The sequence below is a fragment of the Oryctolagus cuniculus genome, chromosome 2 (assembly GCF_051225735.1).
Source record: "Oryctolagus cuniculus isolate XC-2025 breed Fujian yellow rabbit chromosome 2, ASM5122573v1, whole genome shotgun sequence".
In the NCBI taxonomy this organism is placed as follows: domain Eukaryota; kingdom Metazoa; phylum Chordata; class Mammalia; order Lagomorpha; family Leporidae; genus Oryctolagus; species Oryctolagus cuniculus.
The window spans coordinates 169,569,958-169,595,604 of NC_142868.1; the positions used below are offsets into that span (position 1 = coordinate 169,569,958).

The 25,647-nt window shown below is 50.4% G+C and overlaps 1 protein-coding gene and 1 long non-coding RNA gene across 6 annotated transcripts; one reads left to right on the forward strand and one right to left on the reverse strand.

Moving 5' to 3' along the window:
- Positions 1-2,564: 2,564 nt before the first annotated feature.
- LOC149128139 (uncharacterized) lies at positions 2,565-24,674 on the forward strand. 4 transcript variants are annotated; one of them, XM_089326538.1, is made up of 6 exons: positions 2,600-2,939; positions 3,839-3,925; positions 15,336-15,453; positions 15,898-16,118; positions 17,128-17,177; positions 21,465-24,674. In XM_089326538.1, exons 1-4 carry the CDS (start codon positions 2,881-2,883, stop codon positions 16,003-16,005), a joined length of 372 nt encoding a protein of 123 aa, XP_089182664.1. In that variant the 5' UTR covers positions 2,600-2,880; the 3' UTR covers positions 16,006-16,118; positions 17,128-17,177; positions 21,465-24,674. The 4 variants fall into 4 exon arrangements, 1 of the variants encoding a protein (XP_089182664.1); XR_016229468.1 differs by lacking the exon at positions 15,336-15,453 and having other exon boundaries at positions 2,565-2,939; XR_016229470.1 differs by lacking the exons at positions 3,839-3,925; positions 15,336-15,453.
- Positions 6,804-8,572, reverse strand: LOC138848823 (uncharacterized). 2 transcript variants are annotated; one of them, XR_011386932.2, is made up of 2 exons: positions 8,389-8,572; positions 6,804-7,581 (listed from the first exon to the last, which is right to left on the reverse strand). It is a non-coding gene; the product is annotated as an uncharacterized LOC138848823 (long non-coding RNA). The 2 variants fall into 2 exon arrangements; XR_016229471.1 differs by having other exon boundaries at positions 6,804-7,600; positions 8,389-8,555.
- Positions 24,675-25,647: the final 973 nt, after the last annotated feature.

Consider the following 25,647-nt stretch of genomic DNA (forward strand, 5'->3'; position numbering starts at 1 on the left):
GAGCCAGAGGCTTCCTTTGGGTCTCCCATGCAGGTGCAGGGGCCCAAGGACTTGAGTCATCTTCTGCTGCCTTCTCAGGTGTATAAACAAGGAGCTGGATTGGAAGTGGAGCAGCTGGGACTTGAACGGATTCCCATATGGGATGCCAGCGCTGCAGGTGGTGGCTTATCCTGCTGCATCACAGCACCACCAGCCCCCAGGTGGTGTCTACATCACTGTGCCAAATGCTGGCCCCACCTTGTGTTGTTTTAAGCCCCTAAATTTCTGGCAATCTGTGACAGCAACAAAAGCAAACGAACGCAAGGTAACAGTTTCATGAGTGATTTAGGAAATCATTTGATTGGAGGTGAGAGAGAGAGGCTGCACTGGATTTCTGGGTCAAGCATGCAGGAGAACTGAGGTACCACTCTCCGAGCTGGGGCCCATTGCAGAGGAGTGTAGGGGAGGGCTTCTGTTTTAGACACCTGGGGTTTGAGGGGCCCACAGGGTACAAGATGAAGTGATGCTGTATTTGCTGGAGAGACACTAGCTGTTTGAGCCCAAGGCTGTACCTGGTCATTGAAGTCCTGGCCTGGTGCCAGGGCCCTGGGCAATGGTGCTGAGAACAGAGCTCAACACTCCAGGGAAGATGTCGCTAGAGGTGGAGATGCCGAGCACGGTGTACCTGCAGCAAGTTCTTTCAGCTCTGTGAACTGTTCTCCTCTTAGGTCCTCTTTGCCCCTCCAGGGCCCTTACCTAGTTTTCTCTCAGGTGTGGACGTTTGGTACAATGCTTAGGTAGCTGCCTGGGTGCCTGCATCCCACTGTGGAATGTCTGGTCTGCATCCTGCGTTCCCTTGCTTACGATTCCGGTTTCCTGCTGATGTGCAGCCTGGGAGGCAGCAGGTGATGGCTCAGATACCTGGGTCCCTGCCACCCATGTAGGAGACCTGGATTGAGTTCTGGGCTCCTGGCATTGGTCTGGCCCAGCCTTAGCTCTTGTGGGCATTTGGGAAATGAACTAGCAGATGAAAGATCTTTTTCTGTCTGTCTGCCTTTCAAAAAAATGAAAGTAAAAAAAAAAAAAAAAACAAAGCAAAAGGCTGGTGCTGTGGCATAGTGGGTTAAGCTGCTGTCTGCAGTAGTCTGCAGCACTGGCATCCCATTGGGACACCAGTTCAAGTCCCAGCTGTTCCACTTCTGATCCAGCTCTCTGTTAATGCACCTGGGAAAGCAGTGGAGGATGGCCCAAGTGCTTAGGCTCCTGCACACACGTGGCAGTCTCAGATGAAGCTAGTGGCTCCTGGTTTCAGCCTGGCCCAGCCATGGGCATTGTGGCCATTTGGGGAGTGAACCAGCACATGGAAGATCTCTCTCCTCTCTCTGTCTCTCCCTCGCTCGCTGTAGCTCTTTCAAATCAATCAATAAATAAATCTTCAACAACAAACTAAACTAAAAATATCAAAACCGTCCTCTTGGGTACACACAGGAAGATTTCTGATCTCCATTTCTGTATTCTCCCTCCCACACTGCCAGTGCCCGCCCAGACACAGAGGGCCAGGTAGGGTGGCTTTGAAATGTTCCTGGGCAACATGTCTTCCAGCAGAAAAGCCCCACTCTGCCTGCACCTGCCATCTCCTTGGGCCAGTGCCCCCAGCCCTCAAGGGCAAGCCTCTGTGCTAGGCCCCTGCCCTTCTTTGTGCATTGGTGCTGGCCTAGTGTGACCTGTTCTCCCCTCTGGTTCTCACACTCGGATTTTGAGCCTCATTGCTGGCCCTGCTGGGAGGAGGCAGCTCTCTTGACTCTGCTCCTGCTGTTGGAATCTTAGCCTGATTTCACCATTTCAGGATTAGAGATCCTGGCCTCCCTCCCGGGCTGTGGCACACACGGCCCTCTCAGCCTGGAGAAATGCGTCTGCCAGCATCCACCGTCAGCCCTTTGCAGGATTTTTGTACACCAGCGGTGGTTTCCTTAAGGGGACCATGTGTGTGTGCACAGCTGCTTACTTGTTCCTGTCCCTCTCCTAGACCATGAGTTCCTGGTGCACAGGGCGCCTGGTGGCTTACTCCCAGTATCTCCAGGACCTAACCTACCACGTGGTTTTGGTTGGCTTGAACCCTTCTAGACAGGATCGTTAGGTCCATGCGCTGACAGTAAGGTGAGCCCACAAGAGGGGCCGATGGTTCCTTACTCTGTTCCCGGCAGGCGGTGCGCTAATTAGCAGCAGGTGAAGAGCAATAGCATGAGCCCACGTGACCTGCTTACATAACACACCCTTCTCCTGCGTGGTTGGCTGTCTCCAGCCTTCACAGCTCCCAGCCCGTAGCTGTGGGATCAGGCGTCCCTTGGCCTCCGTGACAGATACCTGTCCTTGGCCTCTTGCTTGACAACCCCAGCCAGGCCACCTGCGGGAAGGAATGGCTGGCTGCTCCGTCCTGGAATGTCTTGGCAGGCCTGAAACGCAGACTGCCAGAGGCGGTTAGGAATGAGTGGGGAGGAGGGGTTGGACACGAACAGGAGCCAGTGTGCTGGGCTTCCAGGGCGCTCCAGTCCTGTTTTTCCTGGGTGTGGGGGTGGGGAATCAGTGTAGAGAAATGCTCAAGTCGCGTATCCATCTCCCTGTGCTGGCCTGGCCCCGGGCAGCTCTCCCTCCGTGCTCTAGTTTCCAAAGACAAGAAGCAGCTGGTGCAGGGCTGGGGCCGCTTCCGGTCGTCTGGCCAACGCTGATAGCGCGGGGGAAGCCACAGGCGGGCGCGGGTACGCTGTGCGCGTCCCTGGAGAGGAAGACCGGCCGAGTGGATCAGATTCTAATTTGGCCCTGTCGTGCTGCCTCTTCTCGGCCCCAGTGTTGAAATGGTTGCCTCAGTGACATCCTCATAACCCTGGGGCACCGAGCTGTTGGATGAAGGAGTCTGATGTGTTTCTGTGGAGGAGTTTAACCCGAGCGGCCCGCAGCAGGCCGTAAGTAACAAAAGGATTAAATGTTGAAGGTTGCTGAAGTCTGTGGGTGTGCCCACCTTTCACTTGAGCAGTGGTTCTGGAAGAAGCAGCGGGAAGGGCTTGTGCAGGCAGAAGGCGGACCCCACCTGTAAACTGTGCTGCTGTCAGGTTGGGACCAGAGCATTTATAGTCCTAACTTGTTCCCTGGTGCTGCTGGTGCTGCTGGCCCAGGAGCCCTGCTTTGAGAAGCCCCTCTTTTTGGATAGCTAAAGAAGCAGATTTAGAGAGAAATGAACAAAGCAAATGAACGAGACACACCGTGTGGAAAACTGGCCTCAGGGCAGCCATGAACCCCTGAACAGGGGCCTGTAGACACTTTGTTTCTGGGGGAGGCGGGTGGCCTACTCCAGAACCAGCCAAGGTCAAGGACAAAGGGCTCCCAGGATGTCCCTCCCACAGCGCTTCCCCATCCAACCTCTTGGTGCAGCTGAAGGAAGACCAGCCGTTAGTGCACCAGGGAGTCCAGGGTTTGTCTCTGAGAATGAAACAATTTGAGGACAAGATGCAGATAAGGTTAGCAGAGGAATACCATGTATTAGAAAAGCAAAAGTACATAGTTCAGAGGGAGTGCAGGGGAGTTCTCGGGGGGGGGGGGGGGGGGAGGGTGTTGCAGCCCGTGTGGTCGTCCCTGTATGTGATCTGGAGGTGTGGAGGGTGCAGTTTTCCAGGAAATGGTGGCGAGTTCTGGGAACGTGGTGACTGCCCAACATTTGGCCTGTTTAGGAAGTTTTGGAAGTGTCACAGCGTCAGGTGCGTGACGCGAGTAGGAGTGATTTTAGTATATTTTATTTATGAAATAAATATTTACATATACAATATTTTATTATTATAATGACATATCTAAGTTTGGGTCATTACAGGGCGCAGTCAGCAGCTGGTTCCGGCTTGGAGCGTAGCTCTTCCACAACGGTGATTTCGGGTCGCTGGCCAGGGGAGGAGTTTGAGAGGTAACCCTGGTTCTCTGGTTCTTTCTCTGATGCCTACCTGTCTCCTTACTGATCACACAACCTTAGGGTACAGTCCAGCTAAGACTATGAGATTACCTTTGGGAGGCTTAGCTTGTGTTGGTCAAAAATATAACTGAGTTACTTCCAAGTATTTCTAGTTTCCTGCTCCCCTCTGCACCCCCAGTCCCAACTTCGAGTCTAGTGTGTTATAAAGCTAGCTTTAAGAGCCAGGATTGGGGCAAACATTTGGCCTGGTGGTTAGGACACACATGTCCCGTGTCAGGGTGCCTGGGTTCAATACCTGCTTCTGGCTCCTGAGTCCAGGGTCCTGCCAATGCAGGCTCTTAAAGGCAGTAGCAATGGCTCCAGTGGCTGGGTCCCTGCCACTCTTGTGGGAGGCCTGGGCTCCCAGCTTCCAGCCCCTACTGTTGCTGGTGTTTGAGGAGGGAGCCAGTGCTCGGGAGCCCTGCCTGTCTTCTTCTCTCCCTGTCTCTCTGCTTCTCAAAAAAGGTCGGTGTGTCTCCTCGAACTGTTGTCCCCCTGTTCTCCAAGAACGCACACATTTCTCTGTGGACACTCGCTGCTTTTCCGGCTGAATCAAATGATTTTCTGCAGGGAGACCACGCGTACCCTTTGGTTGTGCTCTGACATTCCTCTCACAGGCTCCACTAGCCTCGGTGCCCTTCTGTGGAGTCAGGCTCTGCCATCTCCTCCTCACACTGAGGTTGCAGCACCGGGTCTCGCTCCTGCAGAGGATTCGCAGCCCCCTCCCTCGCCCCCTCCCTCGCTGCCCTGGCCTACTTTCGGCCACTTTGCAGTGTAAGTAAGGATGCTTCTCTCTCCCCTGGGGTTGAGTTCTCACTTTCTAGTCAATAACCTCACATCTGTCACTCAAGTGCAGCCCCTCCCCCACACCTCCTCCCCTAGGGTTGGAGAACAGTTTGGTAGAGAGGGTGGTGAGAAGACAGAGGCTTGGCGATCATTTGCTGTTGAAATATTCATCACTTGAAAAAAAAAAACAGATTTCATTTCCTTCCTTTACACTTAGAAAGAATGTGCAATTTGCTGTTTTTTTTTTTTTAAAGATTTATGTATTTGAAAGGCAGAGTTACAGAGAGCGAGCGAGCAAGCAAGTGAGCGAATCTTTCATCCACTGATTCATTCCTAAATGGTCACAATGGCTGGGGCTGGGTCAAGGTGAAGCCAGGAGCCTGGAGCTCCACCTGGGTCTCTCCTGTGGGTGCAGGGACGCAAGCACTTGGGCCACCCTCTGTTGCTTTCCAAGGCACGCTAACAGGAGTTGGATTTGAAGTGGAGCAGCCAAGATGCATACTGGTGCTCACATGCGATGCTGGGGTCTCAGGTGGTGGCTTATCCCGGTGACCCACAGCACTGGCCCCAGGTGGTTTTAGTGGAGTAAGGTTCCATAATTGGGCTGTGACCACTGTGACCCAAATATCAAGTCTTGTGATTACGAGCTGTGTTTTAGTGACAACCTTGCGCATTGCTGAGCAGGCTACTTTAGCTCTATTCTGTTCAAATAGTTGTTGAAGGAAAGCGTGAATTAGGCTCATGTGGTTCCATGGGCCTGAGCTCAGCTATGTAACAGGATTCACACTAACACTCTGTAACCTCACGTAGATGCCACCTTAGACAACACCTCAAAATAAAAAAAGATAATTTTGGGGGGGCTGGTGCTGTGGCAGAGTGGGTTAAAGCCCTAGCCTGAAGCGCCAGCATCCCATATGGGCTCCGGTTCGAGTCCCAGTTGCTCCTCTTCCCATCCTGCTCTCTGCTATGGCCTGGGAAAGCAGTAGAAGATGGCCCAGGTCCTTGGGCCCCTGCCCCCATGTGGGAGACCCGGAGGAGGCTCCTGGCTCCTGACTTCGGATCGGCGCAGCTCCGGCCATTGTGGCCATCTGAGGAGTGAGCCATCGAATGGAAGACCTTTCTCTCTGTCTCTACCTCTCTCTGTAACTCTGTCTTTCAAATAAATAAAAATAAATCTTTAAAAAAAGACAACTTTTGAGGCTAAAAAGGTAAAATCTGCCTCCTATAAAGAGAGCAGCCCTTTCCTTGAGGAATGTGAGGTGTCACATGACAGAGATCTCGTGGTCTGGAGCAGTTGGCTCAAGTACCCCACCACCCTGACCTACCTCAGGCTGTCTGAGGTTGCCCATCAGTGTCCTTGGCGAGGCTTGAGATGGGAGCTGTGCTGTTCCCAGCCTCAGGACTTACTCATAAAGACAGGGTAGAAGCCAGGGTGGCAGAGTCCAAGGTCTAGTTTGGGCTCTGATTCCAGGATGAAGGATTCTGTGCCATGTGAGCAAATACCAGGAACTGGTCGTCGCTGCATGCCATTCGCAGCTCACATCTGGGTGTCAGGAGCCCGGGATGGCATTCGGGCTGGACATGAATGTGACATTGGCGTCATTCTGTAGCCAAGCTTGCAAGTCCAGCCAGCAGCAGGCCAGACGCAGAAGAGGCAGTCGGATCAGTAGCCACCCCCTTCCTCTCCAGTCCTTCTGCTGCAGGGGACCCTTGGGGAAGGTCCTCTCTGGACAGCCGAACTGGAACTGCTGCGGGAGAGGCACGGCGGAACCACCCTCTGGCCCTTCTCTTTCCCGAGCGGCCTGCCCTGGGGCTCCCTTGTTCAGATTTCTCAGCGCTCGGATCCTGCGGGCTGGGTGCATGCCTTCCCTACCCCCTGACCCTCCAGGGGTCAGTGACAACTGCTCCCAATAAAAGGCTGGGCTGAGAAGCTGCATTCTGGAAATAGAATTCCTTTTTAAAATGCCCATTTTATTCCCAACTCTAGGAAGGGGATTTCTGTGCTCTCAAGTAGGAAAATGAAAGGCAAAGAAACTGCTGGGCAGTCTCTTCTTGAAGGATTTACTTATTTATTGGAAAGGCAGAGTTACAGAGAGGCAGAGGCAGAGAGAGAGGTCTTCCATCTGCTGGTGCACTCCCCAGATGGCTGCAATGGCTGGAGCTGCGCTGATCTGAAGCCAGGAGCTCCTTCCAGGTCTCCCAAGTGAGTGCAGGGGCTCAAAGGCTTAGGCCATCTTCTACTGCTTTCCCAGGCCACAGCAGAGAGCTAGATTGGAAGTGGAGTAGTTGGGACTCGAACCGGTGTCTATATGGGATGCTGGCACTACAAGCGGCACCTTTACTCGCTACACCCCAGTGCCGGCCCCTACTCTTGGGTTTCAAGGACAAGACAGGCCTGGCTCTCCCCAGGTGATGGGCTTGACTGACTGTAAGGTCTTGTGACACAGCAAGGACAATGGTGGCACAGCTGTGCTGGGTCCCGGTGCTCCTGGAGCCAGCTTTGGGAGTCCCCAGAGAACTCCCTGCTTAGTCTTCCTGTCTGCCTGGTTCCCTGTGAGAGCCTCATCATCCTCCCAGTGTGAGAGGATCTCAGGATGCAGTCACCCTCCGTAAGGAGGGTCCCCTGAGGACAGGGTGGTTAGTGCCGCTTCCCAGTGGCTGGCTTCCTGTGGCCTCCTGTGACCTGGGAGTCCGCTCTGTTCCAGGTGGTCCTGGGCAGGGTTACATGCAGATTCCATCCAACACATGGGACACCACCCAGAGCAAGTGCACCCACGGAGCCTCCAGGGCCCCTTTGCTCAGCATGGCAGTAACTGTTGGTGGCCCTGAAACACAAAGGAAAAGCTAGAAAAGAGTTAGAAACATGTGTTTATTTTTTTTTTAAGATTTATTTATTTGAAAGAGTTAGAGAGAGAGAGAGAGAGAGAGAGAGAGAGAGAGAGAGAGAAAGGGGATCAGACAAAGCAGAACCATCTGGGCTATCAACATTTCCCTATCTCTTCTCCTCCCCAAATCCCGACTGAGTCATTTGAGCTGCGTCTCCGATGCAGACTCAGTGCGAGAAAGGATCTCTGGGAGGCATGAGGAAACCCCGAACGGCAGAGCCAGGAGCTGGCCGCAGCGAGGCAGAGGTGCAGCTGCACAGATAGGGGACACCATGTGTCTGCTGCCCCGCGCCCCGCGCCAGCCTCCCTTGCTGGCACTGTCTGCTGGCCCGCCAGAGGCGGGATTCAGCCAGAGGGCACAGCAGAACCTGTTAGGCATGGGACACCAAGTAAACAGCCCCTAGGAATATCTCCGACTTGAATTTCAGCTCATTTGCTTGGCAGCATCTGTCCCCCTCTTGCGATGGGGGAAGGGGGCATGGGGGTGGAGAAGGCTAAGATTACAATGTCTTTCTGCCCAAAAGGAAGTGCCATAGGTCTAGGGATGTTTAATGGGGGTACTGCAGGGGCAGAGGGTGGTGATAGGGGAGACTTAGCAGGGGAGCCCATTCCCTGTACCCCCACATCGCCCAGCCCAGCTTCTTGGCCTCTGCTTGCTCGAATAATTGCAAGGGAAGATTCTGTGGCCAAAACTTTTTGAGACCTTGGACACACAGGGCTAGAGGGAGCCAGGTTTGAGGTGCTCACCTGCCCCGGCTTCGGAGTGACCTTCATCAGGGTGCTTTTCCCAGGAGCCAGACCCCAGTCATTTCCAGCACGAGGAAGCCAGCCCGGGGCTCTGTCCTCTCTTCCCTCACGGGAAGGGGGTCAGCGCAGCACCCAGGCGGCCGCCCTTCCCTGGAAACCATTCACCCAACAAAGCTCTCAGGCCAGCCCCGAGGCCACGCCCCTTCACGCCTCCGCCCTGCCCCCACCATCTCTTCTCTAAAGTACCTTCTCCAAGGAGCTCAAAGCTGTGACTAACTGAAAAGATAAAGGGAGGATTCAAAGTCAAGCTATTAAGATCACGGAAATTGACGAGGGGAAAGACGGGGTGGGGGGCAGGGAGGGGGCGGAAGGTGAGCTACTTTTGGCAATTAACATTTGCTATGTAGTCGGACAGGTTTCTCAGTAGAAAGGGATGCTAATGGGTGGGAAGCCAGAAAAGACCCAATTACTCATCTGATTCCAAACGAGGGAGGCTTGGTGAACCAATGGGAAGCTTGCCACAGGAACACGCCCTGCTGGAAAGGTCAAACCCACCACGCGAAACCTGCAGGCGGGTCAGGAGTGTACTCTGATATCCAGCTTAGGACTGACAGGTCTCCAAGAAAGGGGCCAGCACCTTTGCTGACGGTTGAGTTCCCAAATACAAGCTTGCTCTCCAAATTCCATGACGAGCATAATATTCCCCCTCCCCCAAGGGCCTCTGTGCTGTTCTCTGCGTTTATCTATTATAGGAAAGATGACTTTTAAAGACAGCATTGCCTAGGTGGTAGGTGTGCAGGTGGTTGGGGGGAATGTACATGAACTGGGGAATAATGACGATGACGGAGAAGAGGAAGCTAAAGAGGGAAAAATAAGATTATAAGCAGGTGTGCAAATCTGGGTTACTGAAAAGTTTTTAGAGAGCACCTATTCCCCAGAAATAGAGGTTATAGGGAAAAAAAAAAAAAAAACAACAGGCCTAATCCTTCCATTAGGGTTCTTCGGAGCAGATGGATTTCAGCCCAAGCGGATGATGGCATAGTAATTCAACTCCCTTGTCCCCACACTAAAAATAAGAATGATTGAAGAACGGAATCTTAGCCCTCTGACATCCCAGACAGCAGGCATTATCCCCGGGCTTGCATATTGAGCAAGACAAGCACACTGGAATTGTCTCTGCAACTAGTCCAGCTGCCTCCCACCCATTATTAAGACAGTCACTCTTGGGTCCCCCTCTCGCTGCTTTCTGGCTGGGGTGGTGCACCTGTTGGCAGTGACTGCTGAGCCACCTGCTCTCCCGTGGACCGTCCGTCCCCGGGTCTGCCTCTGTTGGAGCGGATGGTGATTTGTATGTCCTCTAGGGTTTCTCAGGCTGGTTCTCCACATGCCTTCTGCACCCTGTGGAATGGTGTCCTCGCCGCCTAGCCTCTCGTCTCCATCCAGGCATTTCTGCCATGGCTTTCACTGCATTTGTATCACTTTGCCACAGCTGTGTGCAAGAGCCAGCGCTAGTGGTAGAATAGAAGCAGTCACTCGAACAACTTCTCAGATGCTGCTGCACAATTCAGCAAACAACAGGAGCCAGGAGAGTCTCCTCTGTGGAAGCCGCTCAGGGGATGCAAGGCTTGGGGATTTCTGTCAGGGTCAAGGCCAGTGCTATGGCCAAATGGGGCAGTAAATATGGCCCAGGACTAGTGAGAGGGGAAGGTGAGGGATGTTAGCACATTTTGAAACACCTTGAACTGGGCCAGCAAAAGACAGATTTAACACCAGCTCACGATTGTGTGGGTGCGTGTGATTCTCCTGTATTAAATTACCTGACACTTGGACATGGCAGCAAGTATATGGTGGCATTTTGTGCACTCCATGTGCCTTCTATTAAATGTGTAGAGTTCATGATAGTGTTTGGTTTATAAGGCGTGGCTGTAAGCAAACTGCACAGAATCCTGTTGTGGGCAGCCACAGGTAGTCACTCCCTTTGTTTACACTTAAACATATGAATGGAGACTTCCCGGCACAGACAATTAGGCTAGGGGAGATTCCGGGAAGAGGCAGGAGGAACCTAAACCTTTCACAAGAGATGATAACAAATAATCAGTCACACCTGTAACCTTCATTTATCACCTAAGTGTTTTTATTGTAACCTTAAGAGCCGTTTTGATATGTAAATCTTTTGTGCTCCTCCTTGTAAACAACTGGTCATGTTTAAATACTACTGCATTTATTCAATAAACGAGCCTTGATCAGGACTTGTCTTGGCTCCATTCTTTGCGTCCTTGTCCCCGCATTCCCACTCTCTGTTTCAGGAAGACCCAGTTCATTGTGCCGCAGGCCGGCACATCCTGTGAAAAGTAAGGACATATTTTTAAAACTCCCCCACTGGGCTTTTCTTTTCTTTCTTTCTTTTTTTTTTTTTTTAAGATTTATTTATTTATTTGAAAGGCAGAGTTACACAAAGAGAGAGAGAAAGGTCTTCCATCCGCTGGTTCACTCCCCAAATGGCCGCAATGGCCAGAGCCTGGCCAATCTGAAGCCAGGAGCCAGGAGCTTCTTCTGGGTCTCCCAGGTGGGTGCATGGGCCCAAGGTCTTAGGCCATCTTCTACTGCTTTCCCAGGACACTGCAGAGAGCTGGATCGGAAGTGGAGCAGCCAGGACTTGAACCAGCGTCCATATGGGATGCCACCATTGCAGGCAGAGGCTTTACCTGCTATGCCATAGCACTGGCTCTACCCCAGGATAATTTCTATCCATCCATCGGCAGCAGGCAGCCCCTGAGAATGTCAGGCACTCCTTCGGCCCATGGGCAGGATTGGTTTCCTCACTAAAAGCACAGTGCGAGTTCCTGATTGCAATGATTATGTTTAAACAAGTGTCAAAAGCCAGCAGGTAACAATCTGTGGTCGGTTGGCAGACATGTATTGTTAGGCTTAAAAAATGGCTTTACTTTTCATTAAAAAAAATTCAAGACAGTTGCCAACAATGAAATAAACCTAAGAGATTTTTATTTTTATTTATTTTTTTTTTGACAGGCAGAGTGGACAGTGAGAGAGAGAAACAGAGAGAAAGGTCTTTGTTGGCCTTTGGTTCACCCTCCAATGGCCGCCATGGCCGGCGTGCTGTGGCCGGCGCATCGCGCTGATCCGATGGCAGGAGCCAGGTACTTATCCTGGTCTCCCATGGGGTTCAGGGCCCAAGCACTTGGGCCATCCTCCACGGCACTCCCTGGCCACAGCAGAGAGCTGGCCTGGAAGAGGGGCAACCGGGACAGAATCCGGTGCCCCGACTGGGACTAGAACCTGGTGTGCCAGCGCTGCAAGGCGGAGGATTAGCCTAGTGAGCCGCAGTGCCGGCCTCATAAGAGATTTTTATCTAAAACTTTATTGCGCTCCTTGTGAAAATTCAGAAGTGCTATTGACACAAGTTGGCTTCCCCGAGTGGCAGCAAATGACTGGAATGTTGTGGCTGCTGTGAGCCCCCTTTGCGGGTCCACTGCCACTAACCTTTAGGCCAGTTCCCCTGGGGCTTGCTTTGTTCACCTGCCTCTCTTTTCTCCTACCTGCCCCTCATCAGAGGTTACTTCAAAAAGTCGGTGGAAAACGGCATCAAAAGATAAGGTTAGGGGTGGATGTTTGGTGCAGTGTTAAGTCACTGCGTGGGATGCCGGCACCCCAGGTCAGAGTCCCTGCCTTCGAGCCTCAGCTCTGCTGCAGATTCCAGCTTTTTGCCAATGTGCACCCTGGGTGGCCGCAAGTGCTGGTTAAGGTACTTGGATCCCTGCACCTGCATGGGAGACCCAGACTGAGTTCCAGTTTCCTGACTTTGACCTGGTCCACCACTGCCTGTTGAGAGCATTTAGGGGGTGCCAACAGATAAATGTCTTCTGTAGTCTTTGGAATGTTGTCCTCACTTCCTAGTCTCTCATCTCATCCAGGCATTTCTTCCATGAGAGCATTTGGGAAGTGAGCCAGTAAATAAATGGAAGATCTCTCGCTCTCTCTCTCTCTCGCTCTCTCTCACTCTCTGTCTCTTTCAGTGTCTCAGCCTTTCAAATACATAAAAATAAATAACAATAAATTTAAAATATAAATTTATTTTGGTGCACAAAATTTGAAATTAATGCATAACTTTTTTGTAATAGACATTTCCCTGAGCTTTTTGAAAACATACACATGTTTTTGCAATAAAGGAAGCTTATCATTTAAATACATTTTCCACAAACTTTTTGAATTACCCTGGGAAGACTTTGAGTTCCTGGCTTCTGAATAATGAAGATCGGGTTTTTTTTTTTTTTAAAGATTTATTTATTTATTTGAAAGTCAGAGTTACACAGAGAGAGAAAGAGAGGCAGAGAGAGAAAGAGAGAGAGAGAGAGAAAGAGAAAGAGAGAGAGGTCCTTCATCCTCTGGTTCATTCCTCAGTTGGCTGCAATGGTCAGAACTTCAGAGCTGTGCTGATCTGAAACCAGGAGACAGGAGCCTTCTCCGGGTCTCCCATGTGGGTGCAGGGGCCCAAGAACTTGGACCATCTTCTGCTGCTTTCCCAGGCCACAGCAGAGAGCTGGATTGGAAGTGGAGCAGCTGGGACTTGAACCAGCACCTATATGGGATGCCGGCGCCATAGGTGGAGGCTTAGCCTACTATGCCACAGTGCTGGCCTCATGGGTTTTGTCTTCAGATTTATACAGCTCTTTGAACTTGACCCAGGATAAACAATTATAACAAACATAATCTGTTTAAGAGCGTTATCGAGATATAACTCACATATCATGCAATTTACTCATTTAAAGTACAAGTTGGTGGGTTTTGATATATTACAATATTAATGTTTAAAAAATGTGATAGTCTGTATGACACGATTTGCCATTCTAACCATTTGTAAGTGTACAATTGAGTGATGCTCACGGCGTTCGATGTTGTACAACCACCACCTCTATCCAGTTGCACAGCTTTTCATCACCCCCAATAGAAACTCTACAACCACTAAGCAATAACTCTCCATTCTCCACTCCCCCCTGCCTCTGGAACCACAAATCTACTGTCTGTCTCAGCTAATCTGCCTCTTCTAGAAACTTCTGTAAGTGGAATCACACAGTATCTGTCTTTGAGCGTCTGTCTGTCCTTCCTTGTGGCATGTATCATAACTTAATTTATGTTCAAGGCAGAATACTATTCCATTGTTGGTGCATACCAGGTTCTGTTTATCCCTTCGTCCTTTGATGGACACCTGGATAGGCTCCATCGTCTGGCTATGGCGAAGAATGCTGTGATGAGTGATGGCATTCAAGTGTCTGCTCTAGTTCCTCTTTTCAAGTCCTTGGGGTGTACACCGAGGTGTGAAACACCATCTACTTATAACCACCTCCCCCATCGTGCTCTCAGAGAGCCAGAAAAGTAACTCTGATTCTAAAAATAGGCAGAGATTCAGAGGTTCTAGGGCAGGCCAACTGCAGTGTGACCACTTAGGAATACCTGTCTGTGTTCTTTGTCTCTTCAAAGTATTCAAAGCTAAGACCAAGTGTTTAAAAAAAAAAAAAAACAACCTATGGCCAAAACCAAAACACAACGTGAGAAAATACTGTAGGTGATGCATCCTGGGTAGGGGACACCCAGGATGTGCTGTGAGTTCAGGACAGGGAGAGAGCCTGGGGCTTCACAGGGAGTTTGATAGAGAAGGCAGGCTGTGCACCTTGACCATGCACAGCAAGACAGGGCGGGGAGGGGGTGGCAGGAGAGGAGGCAGCTGAGCGATCCTCTTCTGGCTCACCCGGCTCCATCCAGGTCCAGGAACTCCGAGTCTTCACTGCAGTGGTGCAGGGGGTTTCCTGGGAAGCAGGCTCGGAGAGATTAGAGAGCAGAAAGTCGGATTGCGATGCCTGCCCAGCAAAGTCCTCGGCTGGACCGCGGGCGCCCTGGAGCTGGGTGACTCCCTTGTCCCAGCTGGGGCGGGAGAGCCTGGCCTTCCTCCCTGCTTGGTCACTCATGGGATGCAGGCTGCCCTTGAAAGGAGGCATGATCCTGCTGAGGCAGATATCTTCAGCCTCGATAATCCCCAAACACCGCTGACAGCTGAGACCCATCAGCTGACACCGCCGCGAAACTGGGCCAGTCCACTCCCCCAGGGGGAACCGGCAGCACATCCTTGGGGTCTGCCGGGGACGGACTCGCCGAGGTCTCTCTGCCCTGCTGTGCGTGCAGGCTGAGAACAGTCAGGATCCTGGGGTCCCTGTCTCTCCTCACCCAGGCTGTGGTTTCAAAACAAAACACAAAACCAGTCTGAATGTGTTTGGTAGCTGTACGTGCACCAACTTTCATATTAGCCAGGAAGACAAATGCATTTGGGTAGAGATAGTATGTTTATTAATCCAAAGTGCAAAATTTTGAATATATATATTATATATATATTTAAAAGTATATTTGAAAATGTAACAGTGTGTTCTAAGATTGTTTAATTAGTTTTCAGAAGAGCCCCAAGGACCATGTAAGACCCCTATGGAATTTCAGAGCAAGTTTAGCAAAACCCTCGACCGCCGGCGATTCAGGGATGTGAGTGGTTTTTCTGCCAGTGGAGAAGAGAAAAGTTGCAGATACTGGAGCCACAGCTCTTTCTCTGGCTGCACACATCTCTCCCTTGTGTCTGGATTTTCTCACTTCATTATGTGTTGTTAGCATTTAAAGATCTGGGGAACTGACCTCAATAAATCAGAGGCCACCTCCTATGTGTTAGAAAAATGACCAAGGTGGGTCTTTGATACCATTGTTGTTTCTGTTTTTCTTTCTTTACAATGACAATTCAAATTGACTTAAGCTGGAAGAAAAGACATCGCTCCTGTGCCTGAAAAGCCCAGATGGCTTCAGGAATGGTTGAACCCAGGTGTTCAAAATGTTATCATGTTGCAGCTTCTCTTTTTGTCTCGGTTTTCCTCATCTCACAGGCGCTTCTCTTGCAGTGGAAATGGATGGCAAAGCCGGGCTTCTCAGATCCGTGTTCTGCTTGAGCAGAAGTCCTGGGGTTTGATCAGCTTGAAGAGCCTTAGGCCAACTGTCTGCCTGAGCCAATTACTAATGGTGAGGGGAATGAGACACAGGGATTGCCATGTGCTGTGTCCCTGGAATCTAGGGTGGATCTCTTCCCCTTTCCCTTGAATGGATCCAAATTAAAGTTAGATCTGCAGGCCAGTTAATACTCGGAAGCACATCCTGTCTCAGCTGGCAGCAAGGAACTAGCGGCTTGCCCTCCAACAAGGAGCCACACGCCTGCCCTCCAACAAGAAGCTACATGCTTTACTCCAACCTGCCCATCAACCTCACTGCTTCCTGGCTGGTAGAGAGCCTGACATTCTGTTCTAGTCTGTTTTGCAGCTGGGTCCATGTGGAGAGAGAGAGAGACAGAGAGAGAGAGAGAGAGAGAGAGAGAGAGAGAGAGAGAGAGAGAGAAGGGAGGGGAGCATTCCTGGGTGTTATCTGCCCTCACAAGGACAGAGATCAAAGAAAAGTCTTCTCTGCTTTCAGATGCGATTGGAAGAGAACGCGCAGTGTGGCACGGAAGCAGCCCTTCTGAAACCGTGGGGACATCAGCCAACACAGGGAAGATGGCATAAAGGGATTGTGACGTCTTGAGTGTTTGAAGATACTGGTATGCCACTAATCAACAAACCTTGGAGAGTCTTCTGTCGTTCAAGCTACTTGCAGCTCAGCTGTGTGGTTGGTTACCTGCAGCTGGAAGCGGCCTGGTATGTAAGTCTCTATATATGGAGGTGGAGGTGGAAGGAAGGGGTGAGGGGGTAAATTCCAATTCTGCTAATGTCGCTTGTGGAATAAACGGCAACTTTGGTGTAGTCAGGAATCCACAGGCTTTGTTTTTGAGGGGAGATTCACACAGCTAACCCTGGGCTTCTTCAGTGTTAGGGCATCAAGCTGGTAGAGGGGTATGGTAGGGACACCTCTGCTCAATGACGTGGGTGACGTCACCCTCCTACCGCCCTGTCTCTTTCCCGCTTTATGAAGTAGTGTAGCACTCATGTGTGTGTTTCCAAGGCTCCTCATGCCGATTTTCCCAGGTGATCTTCATGCAAACTCTTCAAGGTGAGTAGAGCAACTAGCACTTGTCCTGTATTTCTGATGAGAAAACTAGGACACATGCTTAAATTACTTGGCCAACCTCACACAGCTAATTAAGGGAGTTTCAGGCTGTGTGACCCTGTTCTAGTTTAATTTCTGTTGCCCCACCTTGTTGCCTCAGAACACTGGCGATCTGTTTTGTTAAGGAAAAAAAACAAAAAACAAAAAACAAAAAAAAGGAAGTATCTAGTGAGGAGGCAGAGTGATGAGTCTGCCCTCTGTTCCCGAAGGGGTGGAGGGCTCAGCGAAGGCTGGGTCCCTTTGTCCCTCACAAGGGCCCTTGCTGTTCTCCTTGGGATCCCGTCTGGCCTGTGGCCTTTTGAGCTCCGCAGAGGCAGGGGCCCTCTGGTCTGGCCATTTGCCGAACAGCAGCAGCTTTCAGGAGCCCATTCAGCGACAGGTAGTTTGGGGAAGCCTGGTAAGTGCTCCGTGAGGAGCCACAAGGAGCGTCTCACAGGAATAGGACCAGACCCAGCCTCCTGGAGGGGGGCCCCCACCGGGCTCCTCCCAGCGTCTCTGCCACTCTCGGTGCCTGAGTATTTCCACCCTGCCATCAGCTGCTCCCCTGACGTCCCCTTTCCTCTCGCCCGTGGCTAATGTCCCCTGTCTGGCTTCCTCCAGGTCCGCAGGAGTGAGGGATCGCAAGAGAGCTGGGGTGAGAACAACTGCAGGTGAGAAAGGATACCATCCCGCGGTGGGACCCGGAAGAGCGGCCTGTGGTCCAGCCTCTCTGCCACACAGGTCCCTGGGGCAGCGGCAGGGCCAGGGGCCAAGCACCTCCACCACAACTTGCCCATGTTCTGATCCTGTCTCCTCCCAACAGCTCGGCCTGGGCCACACTCACGGATAAGCTCTGAGGATGGAGTTGGCTCCTCCCCACCACCGCCTGGGTTCCAGCTGGGCATGACGGGAGCGGCTTCTCCACCTCTGGGGCCTTGCCTCTTTCTCCTTGATGGCCCCCTGGGCCTGGTTACACAGGATCCCACCCACGCGAGATGCCGAGTAGATGATCAGGAATTTTATGTATGACCTCACGGCAGCTTTGAAGGAAAATGTATGAAAAGTGGGATTTAAAAGACTTACCAACATTCCTTCCAAATCACTCCCAATCGCTTTTCAGTTATCAACAGGGCCATTGTTTTTCCTGGTCCCTGGAACTCCAAGGTCTTGGGCTCAGCTGCAGCTGATGGGCCAGTGCACAGCTGAGAACAAAGATGGTGGAGGAGACCCTCTTCCCTCCCACCCATGGCCCTACAGGAGGCTCCCAGCAAATGGTGACCCCAGATGAATGCGAAACCTAATCAGGTTTGGCCACAGAGTGGAATTAATCTATTTTTAGATGAACTATTTTAACATTGCCCCCACCTGCTTTGCATTCATATTTTTAATACTCTCCTGAAAGCACCATTTGTCGATATTCTGTCTCTGATTCCAAGCTGCTCTTAACACTGTGAGATGAACAGGCAGCCTGGCCTCTGAGTTCCTGTGGAACCGACTGCTGCCCCCAAGCCAGCTCCTGCTGCTGCTGTGGGCTAGTGTGCAGTCTGAGCTTGCTAGTCAATTCTGCTGAACCTCCTGGTTTTTATAGCTGTGCTCTATGTTAAACACAGAAGTAGAATTCAGGTGGGTATATGGGGCCTAATAATTGCTTTTTGAATAAATAAATAACTGGATAAGAAGGTGGGGGTACAGCTGTAGTTTGGAACCTCTGTGACACTTTGCCTGCCCTGTCCTTATCCCTTCCCCCCATTGGTGGCCCTCACTCTGGGATACCCCGGTCCTAATGGTGACTTTTGGATGCCTCCTGGTTCTGCCTTTGGCGCAGCATCCGGGCTGGTCCTCCACTATCCTGTGTTCAGACAAAATTCTGGAGGAAAAGAGTTTTTATCCCAAAAGGAGAGAGGAAGGAATCTTTTAATGGCAGACTTTCAGAATTGGCACAGTGGTCAGAGGGCAATATCGTTTTTTTCTTTTTTAGGGGGGAACTTCAGCAAAGAAAAACTTTCTGAGATTCTGGCTCTGCTAGGCTGGCCCGCATATCTGACTCCCAAACTACAGTTGGTAAAAGCAATGCCACTTTTTTTTTTTTTTTTTTTTTGACAGGCAGAGTGGATAGTGAGAGAGAGAGAGACAGAGAGAAAGGTCTTCCTTTTGCCATTGGTTCACCCTCCAAGGGCCACCATGCTGATCCAATGGCAGGAGCCAGGTACTTCTCCTGGTCTCCCATGGGGTGCAGGGCCCAAGCACTTGGGCCATCCTCCACTGCACTCCCTGGCCACAGCAGAGGGCTGGCCTGGAAGAGGGGCAACCGGGACAGAATCCGGCGCCCCAACTGGGACTAGAACCTGGTGTGCCAGCGCTGCAAGGTGGAGGATTATCCTAGTGAGCCGCTGCGCCGGCCGCCACTTGTTCTTATCCAACCCTTTATCCAGACGGCCTAATAAGCAACGGAAAAAATGTATTTACAGGGAGGGAAATTGGAGTCCCAGAGAACTGTCCCTTATGAAGGGTGAATGAAACCAGAAGATACTAAATCACTGGGTTCCAATAGATTACAGGGTGTCCTGCTAAGTGAGAAACATGTGCATTGGAGCTTACATTTGCACTGAAGGGCTATCTTCTGATGGGGGCATATCAGTGAGTTTACCATGATACATATTGACACTTACTTATTTTATATATAAACACTTGCAATTGAGAATTGCCTTCAAAATGATTTGGGAGATGCACATGGAAAGCATTCTCTTAAATTTTCATTGAATAACTCTCCCTCTGTGTGTATTCCTCGGCGTGGTGACAGTCCTCAGTAACTACACCTTGCAGCAAAGAACTTCTTAGAAATAGCTTTGTCAAGGTAGACTTGACCTACAAGAGACTGCACGTATTTAAGTGAACAGTTTGAAGAGTTTTGACTTATGTATTCATTCATGAAACCATCACAGTCCACCTGCAAAGGTTGTCTTGTGATCCTCTTGTATTCTGTCCCCCAGGGACACGCCCCTTCTGCCCTGGCCCAGGCAGCCCGTGGTTGACTTGCAGCAAATGAATTCTATTTTCCCTCACGTCAGTTTTTTCCTAGCAGGATGTGGGTTTTCTGGCTCTGGGCATTTGGTCATGAAGGCAGGTGCTCAAAAGAAGTTCCAGGCCAGCGCCGCGGCTCACTAGGCTAATCCTCCGCACACCGGGTTCTAGTTCCGGTCGGGGCGCCGGATTCTGTCCCGGTTGCCCCTCTTCCAGGCCAGCTCTCTGCTGTGGCCAGGGAGTGCAGTGGAGGATGGCCCAAGTACTTGGGCCCTGCACCCCATGGGAGACCAGGATAAGCACCTGGCTCCTGCCATCGGATCAGCGCAGTGCGCCGGCCGCAGTGCACCAGCCACGGTGGCCATTGGAGGGTGAACCAATGGCAAAAGGAAGACCTTTCTCTCTGTCTCCCTCTCTCACTGTCCACTCTGCCTGTCAAAAAAAAAAAAAAAAAAAGTTCCAAGTGGTTCTGTGCAGTGGCATCTAGGGAAGGGAAAACACTCACTTGGATATGTAAATCCTGGCATGGCCTTTGAAGAATTAGCCTCATTATTTGATATGTTATGTGTTATGACATTCTATAGTCAGGATCTGCCAGTGTTGTGGTGTAGCCGGCAAATTCGCCACCTGTAATGCTGGCATCCCACATGGGTACCTGTTTGTGGCCCAGATGGCTCCGCTTCTGGTCCAGCTCCCTGCCTGGGAAAAAACAGTGGAAGATGGCCCAAGTGTTTGGGCTCCTACCACCCACATGGGAGACCCAGATGAAGCTCCTTGCTGCTAGCTTCAGCCTGGCTCAACTCTAACCATAGTGGCCATCTGGAGAGTGAACCAGTGGATGGAAGATCTCTCTGTCTCTCCCTCTCTCTCTCTCTCTAACTCTGACTTTCAAATAAATAAATAAATAAATAATTTTTTTAAAAAAGAAAAAAATAAAAGACTCTCCTAATCTAAATTCATTGGCCCATTCTAAACCTACTGCGTTAAAACTAATGTTGGTAAACGTGATCACCCTCATGTTTGTTACGATGATGTATACATAAGTCAAATGGATATGCAAGTCAAAGCGCATCAATTTGTTCACTTAAATGCATAGTTTATGGTAAGTCAATTCTACCTTGATTTGAAGAGTTCCAAATAGCCTAAAAGCCTGGTTTTGGTTTTGTCTCCCTGGTCTGACTTCTATGAAAGAATAACACCCTTACCTCCTAATCTTGTCTCTTGTGCCCCAATATCTAATCTATTCTGCTTTTCAATAGCCATCAATTCCATCTCATACCTTGTCCTCCATCAGTCCCTAAGGCAAGCTGCCCCACTTCTCATCTGGCTCACCTGGATCCACCAGCTGCTCCAATTCTCCTGCTTCCATGCGTCCCTCTATTTGTGTGTAATGGAATACTAGTAAAAAGCAAACCCTATCCTCTCATCCCTCCACTATAAAAGTTAACATCCAAGACTTGTGCTCCTAATGACCTCTCCAGAGCTCACCCCACTCGAAGCACCCTGAGCCCATCCTACTTTATTCACTGCAGCCAGGAAAGGTTTCAGTAGTGTTTCAGGAAGTTTAGAGAGTTCCGTGTTCAGAGTTCAGTTCAGCGCAGTTCTACCCTTGTTTCTTGACACCTTCTCATCAGATCAAACAGCCTGAGCGTCCCCAATGCATCATCCCCTCTTACTGACTTCTGGGCCTTCATGCCTGCCATCTCCTTTGTTTCAAATCCCCTTCTTCCTGCTCCAGGAAGACTTCCATGCTGTTAACTCCCTCCTGGGCAACATTCCTACTGTACTCACAGCCCTAACCTTGGTGGGTGGTCACTTTTCTGGCTGGTCACTAATCTTGAGGACCGGGCAGCTGTGTCTCTCATCACAGGGCACTTGGCACTTGGCTTATGAACTTGCTGATGGAATGAAACCAATGCAATTTGTCTTCTCCCTAGATCAACATCGGATAACCTCCAGGACTGAACATCGGTGCGAGACTTTACGGAACAGGGATCACTGGTTCCTGGCGGAAGGGATTTGCAGCCTGACGCTTACAGTGGAGTTCCTCTGCCTGTTGATTAACAATGCCTTCCCTGACCGCTCTCTGTGAAATAGTTACCACCCACCCCTAGCAATCCCTGGTCTCCTCTGGCCTGCTTTCCCAACTCCCTCAGCCTTAATGCCATCCAACATCCTGTTAATGCTCTCGTTGATTTATTTACTGGCTGCTTGTTTGTTACCATTAGACTGTAAGCTCCATCAGGGCAGGGACCTTTCAGGTTTTTTTTTCCTGCTGTGTCGCTTGCCAATGCCCAGTACAGTGGCCAACACACAGTAGGTGCTTGTGTATAGTGGAGAATGAATGAACAGGTGCAGAGCACAGTGCATGTCCCTATAGTGCATGCCATGCCTATCAGTTCCCAGGGCTTGCTCTTAATATGATAGAGCTCCTTAAATACAAGTTTCAATGCATAGGGATGCTTTAGAGACCTCCAGGAATGAAAACTGCCTCTCTCGGGCTCAAGCAACAGACAAAATACATTTAAGAAACAAGGTTCTGGAATGCTATAATATTTCCAAAGAAACAAGATCAGAGCAAACAAAGAACAATCAACTCAAATCAGAAAGAAAGAGAGAGAGAGAGAGAGAGAGAGATGCTTGACCACAGTAACCTTTTGATGCTATGGCAAATTTTTGGAGTTTGCTATAAATTTTGTAAAAGAGACTGCATTTGAGTAGGAAAACAAGCAAATGACAGGAGACAAGCTGAAAGCTGGGCTTTTTGTTGTAAGAAGCAATCCCAAGGGTTATGCATGGTGATATGGAGAGTTAGTCCAATCTCGCAGTTGATTGTGGGCCTGGCTTTCAAACCCCCACCAATCGGATCAGAGGCCCAGAGGAAGCCACTTCCTCCTTCTGAACCTCAGCTCCTGCCAGCAGGAAAGGGAGGTGGGTGACGGAAGCTGATTTCCAAGGTCTCTTCTGCCCGTACTGTCCTATGACTCTGCATCTTAACAAGGAGTTTCAGTTCGTTCTCATTAAAAAAGAGATTCAATGAACCAGGGCATGAAATCCCCTGAGTGTTCTGGATAATTAAATATTTACTAAAATAGGCCTCAAGTTTTGTTTAACTGCAATAAAAAATCTTTTTTGCATTAATTTCCAAAAATTAAGTAGAAAATTGAAAAGCATTTAACTGAAATAACCAGAAGTTTGGCTCCAAGTTATTTCTTAAATGGAGTTTCTAATATACCATTTTACAAACAGTAAACTTTATCTCTCACACACATAATATGAGTTTTATGAAGTAGTACATCACCTTGCCATATGACACTGTGATCTTTTTTAATTAGAAAATATTTCTTTGAGAGGCAGAGACAGAGATGCCGAGAGAGACAGAGTTCCTGTCCATTGGTTCACTTCCCAAATACCTGCAATAGCTGGGGATGGGCCAGGCCAAAGCCAGGAGCTGGGAACTCAGTCCAGGTTTCCCCAAATGGGAGGCGAGAACCCATTACTGGCGTCATCACTGTTGCCTCCCAGGATCTACATTAGAAGCTAGAGAAAGAAATGGAGTCAGATATGGAACCCTGGCGTACAGATACAGGATGCCAGTCCAGCCCAAAGCTCCACAGGACGCTGCCTGCCTCTCGTGGATCTCTGTGGGAGTCTGTGTCCAGGCTGTCATTGTGATAGCTGCCCTGCAGTATGGCGCTGAGAATGCTATAGCCACGTTCTTGGTTTTGCCTTTGAGTTCACACCATTCAAAATGTCTTTTGCATTTCTCGAGAGATGCTCCCAGCAGCACAGGCCAGAGAGAACACTAGACTAAGTAGCACCATTTGTGTCTTCTGCCCTGGGTTCTGTCACTACGTGGCTGTGTGACCCTGGGTAATTTATAAAACCTCTCTGGTCTTTAGCTACCCTCAAACATGGGAATGACTGCCCTATCCACCCCAAAGGGTGGTGAGAATCAAAAGCAATTGAATGGTTTGAAAACTATAGAGTGTGATATAAATATAAAGGCATTATTACAAGTAGCCTTTTAGATCTTAAGTGAAAATCTTAATTGTAGCTGAAATAGATTTAAAAATATCAGATGAGGTGAGACTGGGGGTAAATATTTCAGGAGCTCCTACAACTAGCATATTTGCATATCAAGATGCGGACTGTGGTGGGTGTTGTGAGTGGGTTAAGCCTCTATTTTCAATCCAGCTTCTTGCTAATGTGCCTGGGAAACAGCATGTGATGGCCCACGTACTGGGATCCCCGCCACCCATGTGGGAGACCCGGATGGAGCTCTGGGCTCCTGGCTCCCAGCTCCAGCCGGCCCAGCCCTGGCTGTTGCTGGCATTTGAGGAGTGAACCAACATCAAGCCCCACAATATTTACACCTGATTTATAGTGGGTATTTTCACACATGTCAGCATATGAATCCTTACCTAATTTAAGGTAGAACTGCAATTCTGAATCTTAAAAACTTTCCTTTTTGGCAGGTAAGATATTTGTTCACAGTCATACAGCTCATGAGAGATACAAGTGTGGCTCGATCTGATTCCAAATCCTTGTGCTTTGTCCTAAGCCTCAGCTTTTGCTCACTGCGTCCCTGTGGCTTGTCTAACAGCAGTAATGATGTCTAATAAGGCTCTTAGGTGGAGTTGGAGTCAGGCAGTGAGGAAATGGATCGTACTCCTCACAGCTCTTCTCTCTGTCTACAGGCTGCAAAACGTGTGCTCCCAGAGACACGTGTAACTCTCCTTCCGACTGGAGGCAGAAAAGAAGGGACAGGCAAGAGGAAGAGGGAAGGACAATACTGGGGTCTGCTGGGGCTGGCGCTGTGGCGTAGCCGGGAGAGCCGCTGTCTGCGGTACCAGCGTCCCATGTGGGCACCAGTTCGAGTCCTGGAAGGCTTCACTTCCCATCCAGCTTTCTGCTAAGGCACCTGGGAAAGCAGCAGGGGATGGCCCAAGTGCTTGAGCCCCTGCACCCATGTGGGAGACCCAGAAGAAGCTCCTGGCTCCTGGCTTCTGCCTGGCCCAGCCCTGGCTGTTGTGGCCATTTGGGGAGTGAACCAGGAGATGGAAGCCCTCTCTCTCTCTTTCTCTCTCTCTCTCTGCCTCTGTCTCTTTCTATAACTCTGACTTTCAAATAAATAAATAAGTCTTTTTTTTTTTTTTTTTGACAGGCAGAGTGGACAGTGTGAGAGAGAGACAGAGAGAAAGGTCTTCCTTTTGCCGTTGGTTCACCCTCCAATGGCCACCGCGGCCGGCGCGCTGTGGCCGGCACACCGCGCTGATCCGATGGCAGGAGCCAGGAGGCAGGTGCTTCTCCTGGTCTCCCATGGGGTGCAGGGCCCAAGCACCTGGGCCATCCTCCACTGCACTCCCTGGCCACAGCAGAGAGCTGGCCTGGAAGAGGGGCAACCGGGACAGAATCCGGCGCCCCAACCGGGATTAGAACCTGGTGTGCCGGCGCCGCTAGGCGGAGGATTAGCCTAGTGAGCCGCGGCGCCGGCCAAATAAATAAGTCTTAAAAAAAAAATGTGGTCTGCTGACAAGTGGGAGTCGGCAACTGAAACTCTCAAAAGAAATCCAACTTTCCTTCCCAAACTCCCTCTTCCAGCTTCAACATCATTCATTTCCACCCAACAGGGCCCGGCCTGAGCCAGCTGCTTGGTGAGTGTCATCCCTTCATCAGTATAGGAGGCCAGTGCGCCATGAGCCCAAGACAGAGAGCCGACAGTGTAGCTCTGGGATTGCTGGGGGCTGGGGCGCGAGCCAATGCAGAGAAGAAAAAGAGAAGAGGCCAGGAGGGAGGTTTCCCTCACTGCGCAGCAGGAGTTGCGTTTTCTGCCCTTGCACTCACAACTAGACGCTCCCTGGAGCTCTGCAGTCTGCACCCCTGGTCCGCTTCTAGGCTTTGAGCTGTGTTGCGTTTCAGGCAGGGAGAAACTGGAGGAAACGCAATGGCAGCCTTCTCACCAGCTTGGTGGAGCTTAGAATTCCTGCCTTTTCCCCTTTCCTTTACTCTTCAGAGTAAAACCACGTGGCTGATACCCAAGCTGTGGCAGCAAAGACGAGACTGACCCTTGCTTGCCACAGTATGAGAGCCCTGCGGATCCTTTTGCTTGTGAGTTTG

Coding starts and splice junctions, on each gene's coding strand:
- LOC149128139 (XM_089326538.1), top strand. CDS start 2,881: ATGAAGGAGTCTGATGTGTTTCTGTGGAGGAGTTTAACCCGAGCGGCC. Junction 2,940..3,838: donor CGAGCGGCCCGCAGCAGGCC/GTAAGTAACAAA, acceptor GGGTCATTACAG/GGCGCAGTCAGCAGCTGGTT. Junction 3,926..15,335: donor CCAGGGGAGGAGTTTGAGAG/GTAACCCTGGTT, acceptor CTTCTCTTGCAG/TGGAAATGGATGGCAAAGCC.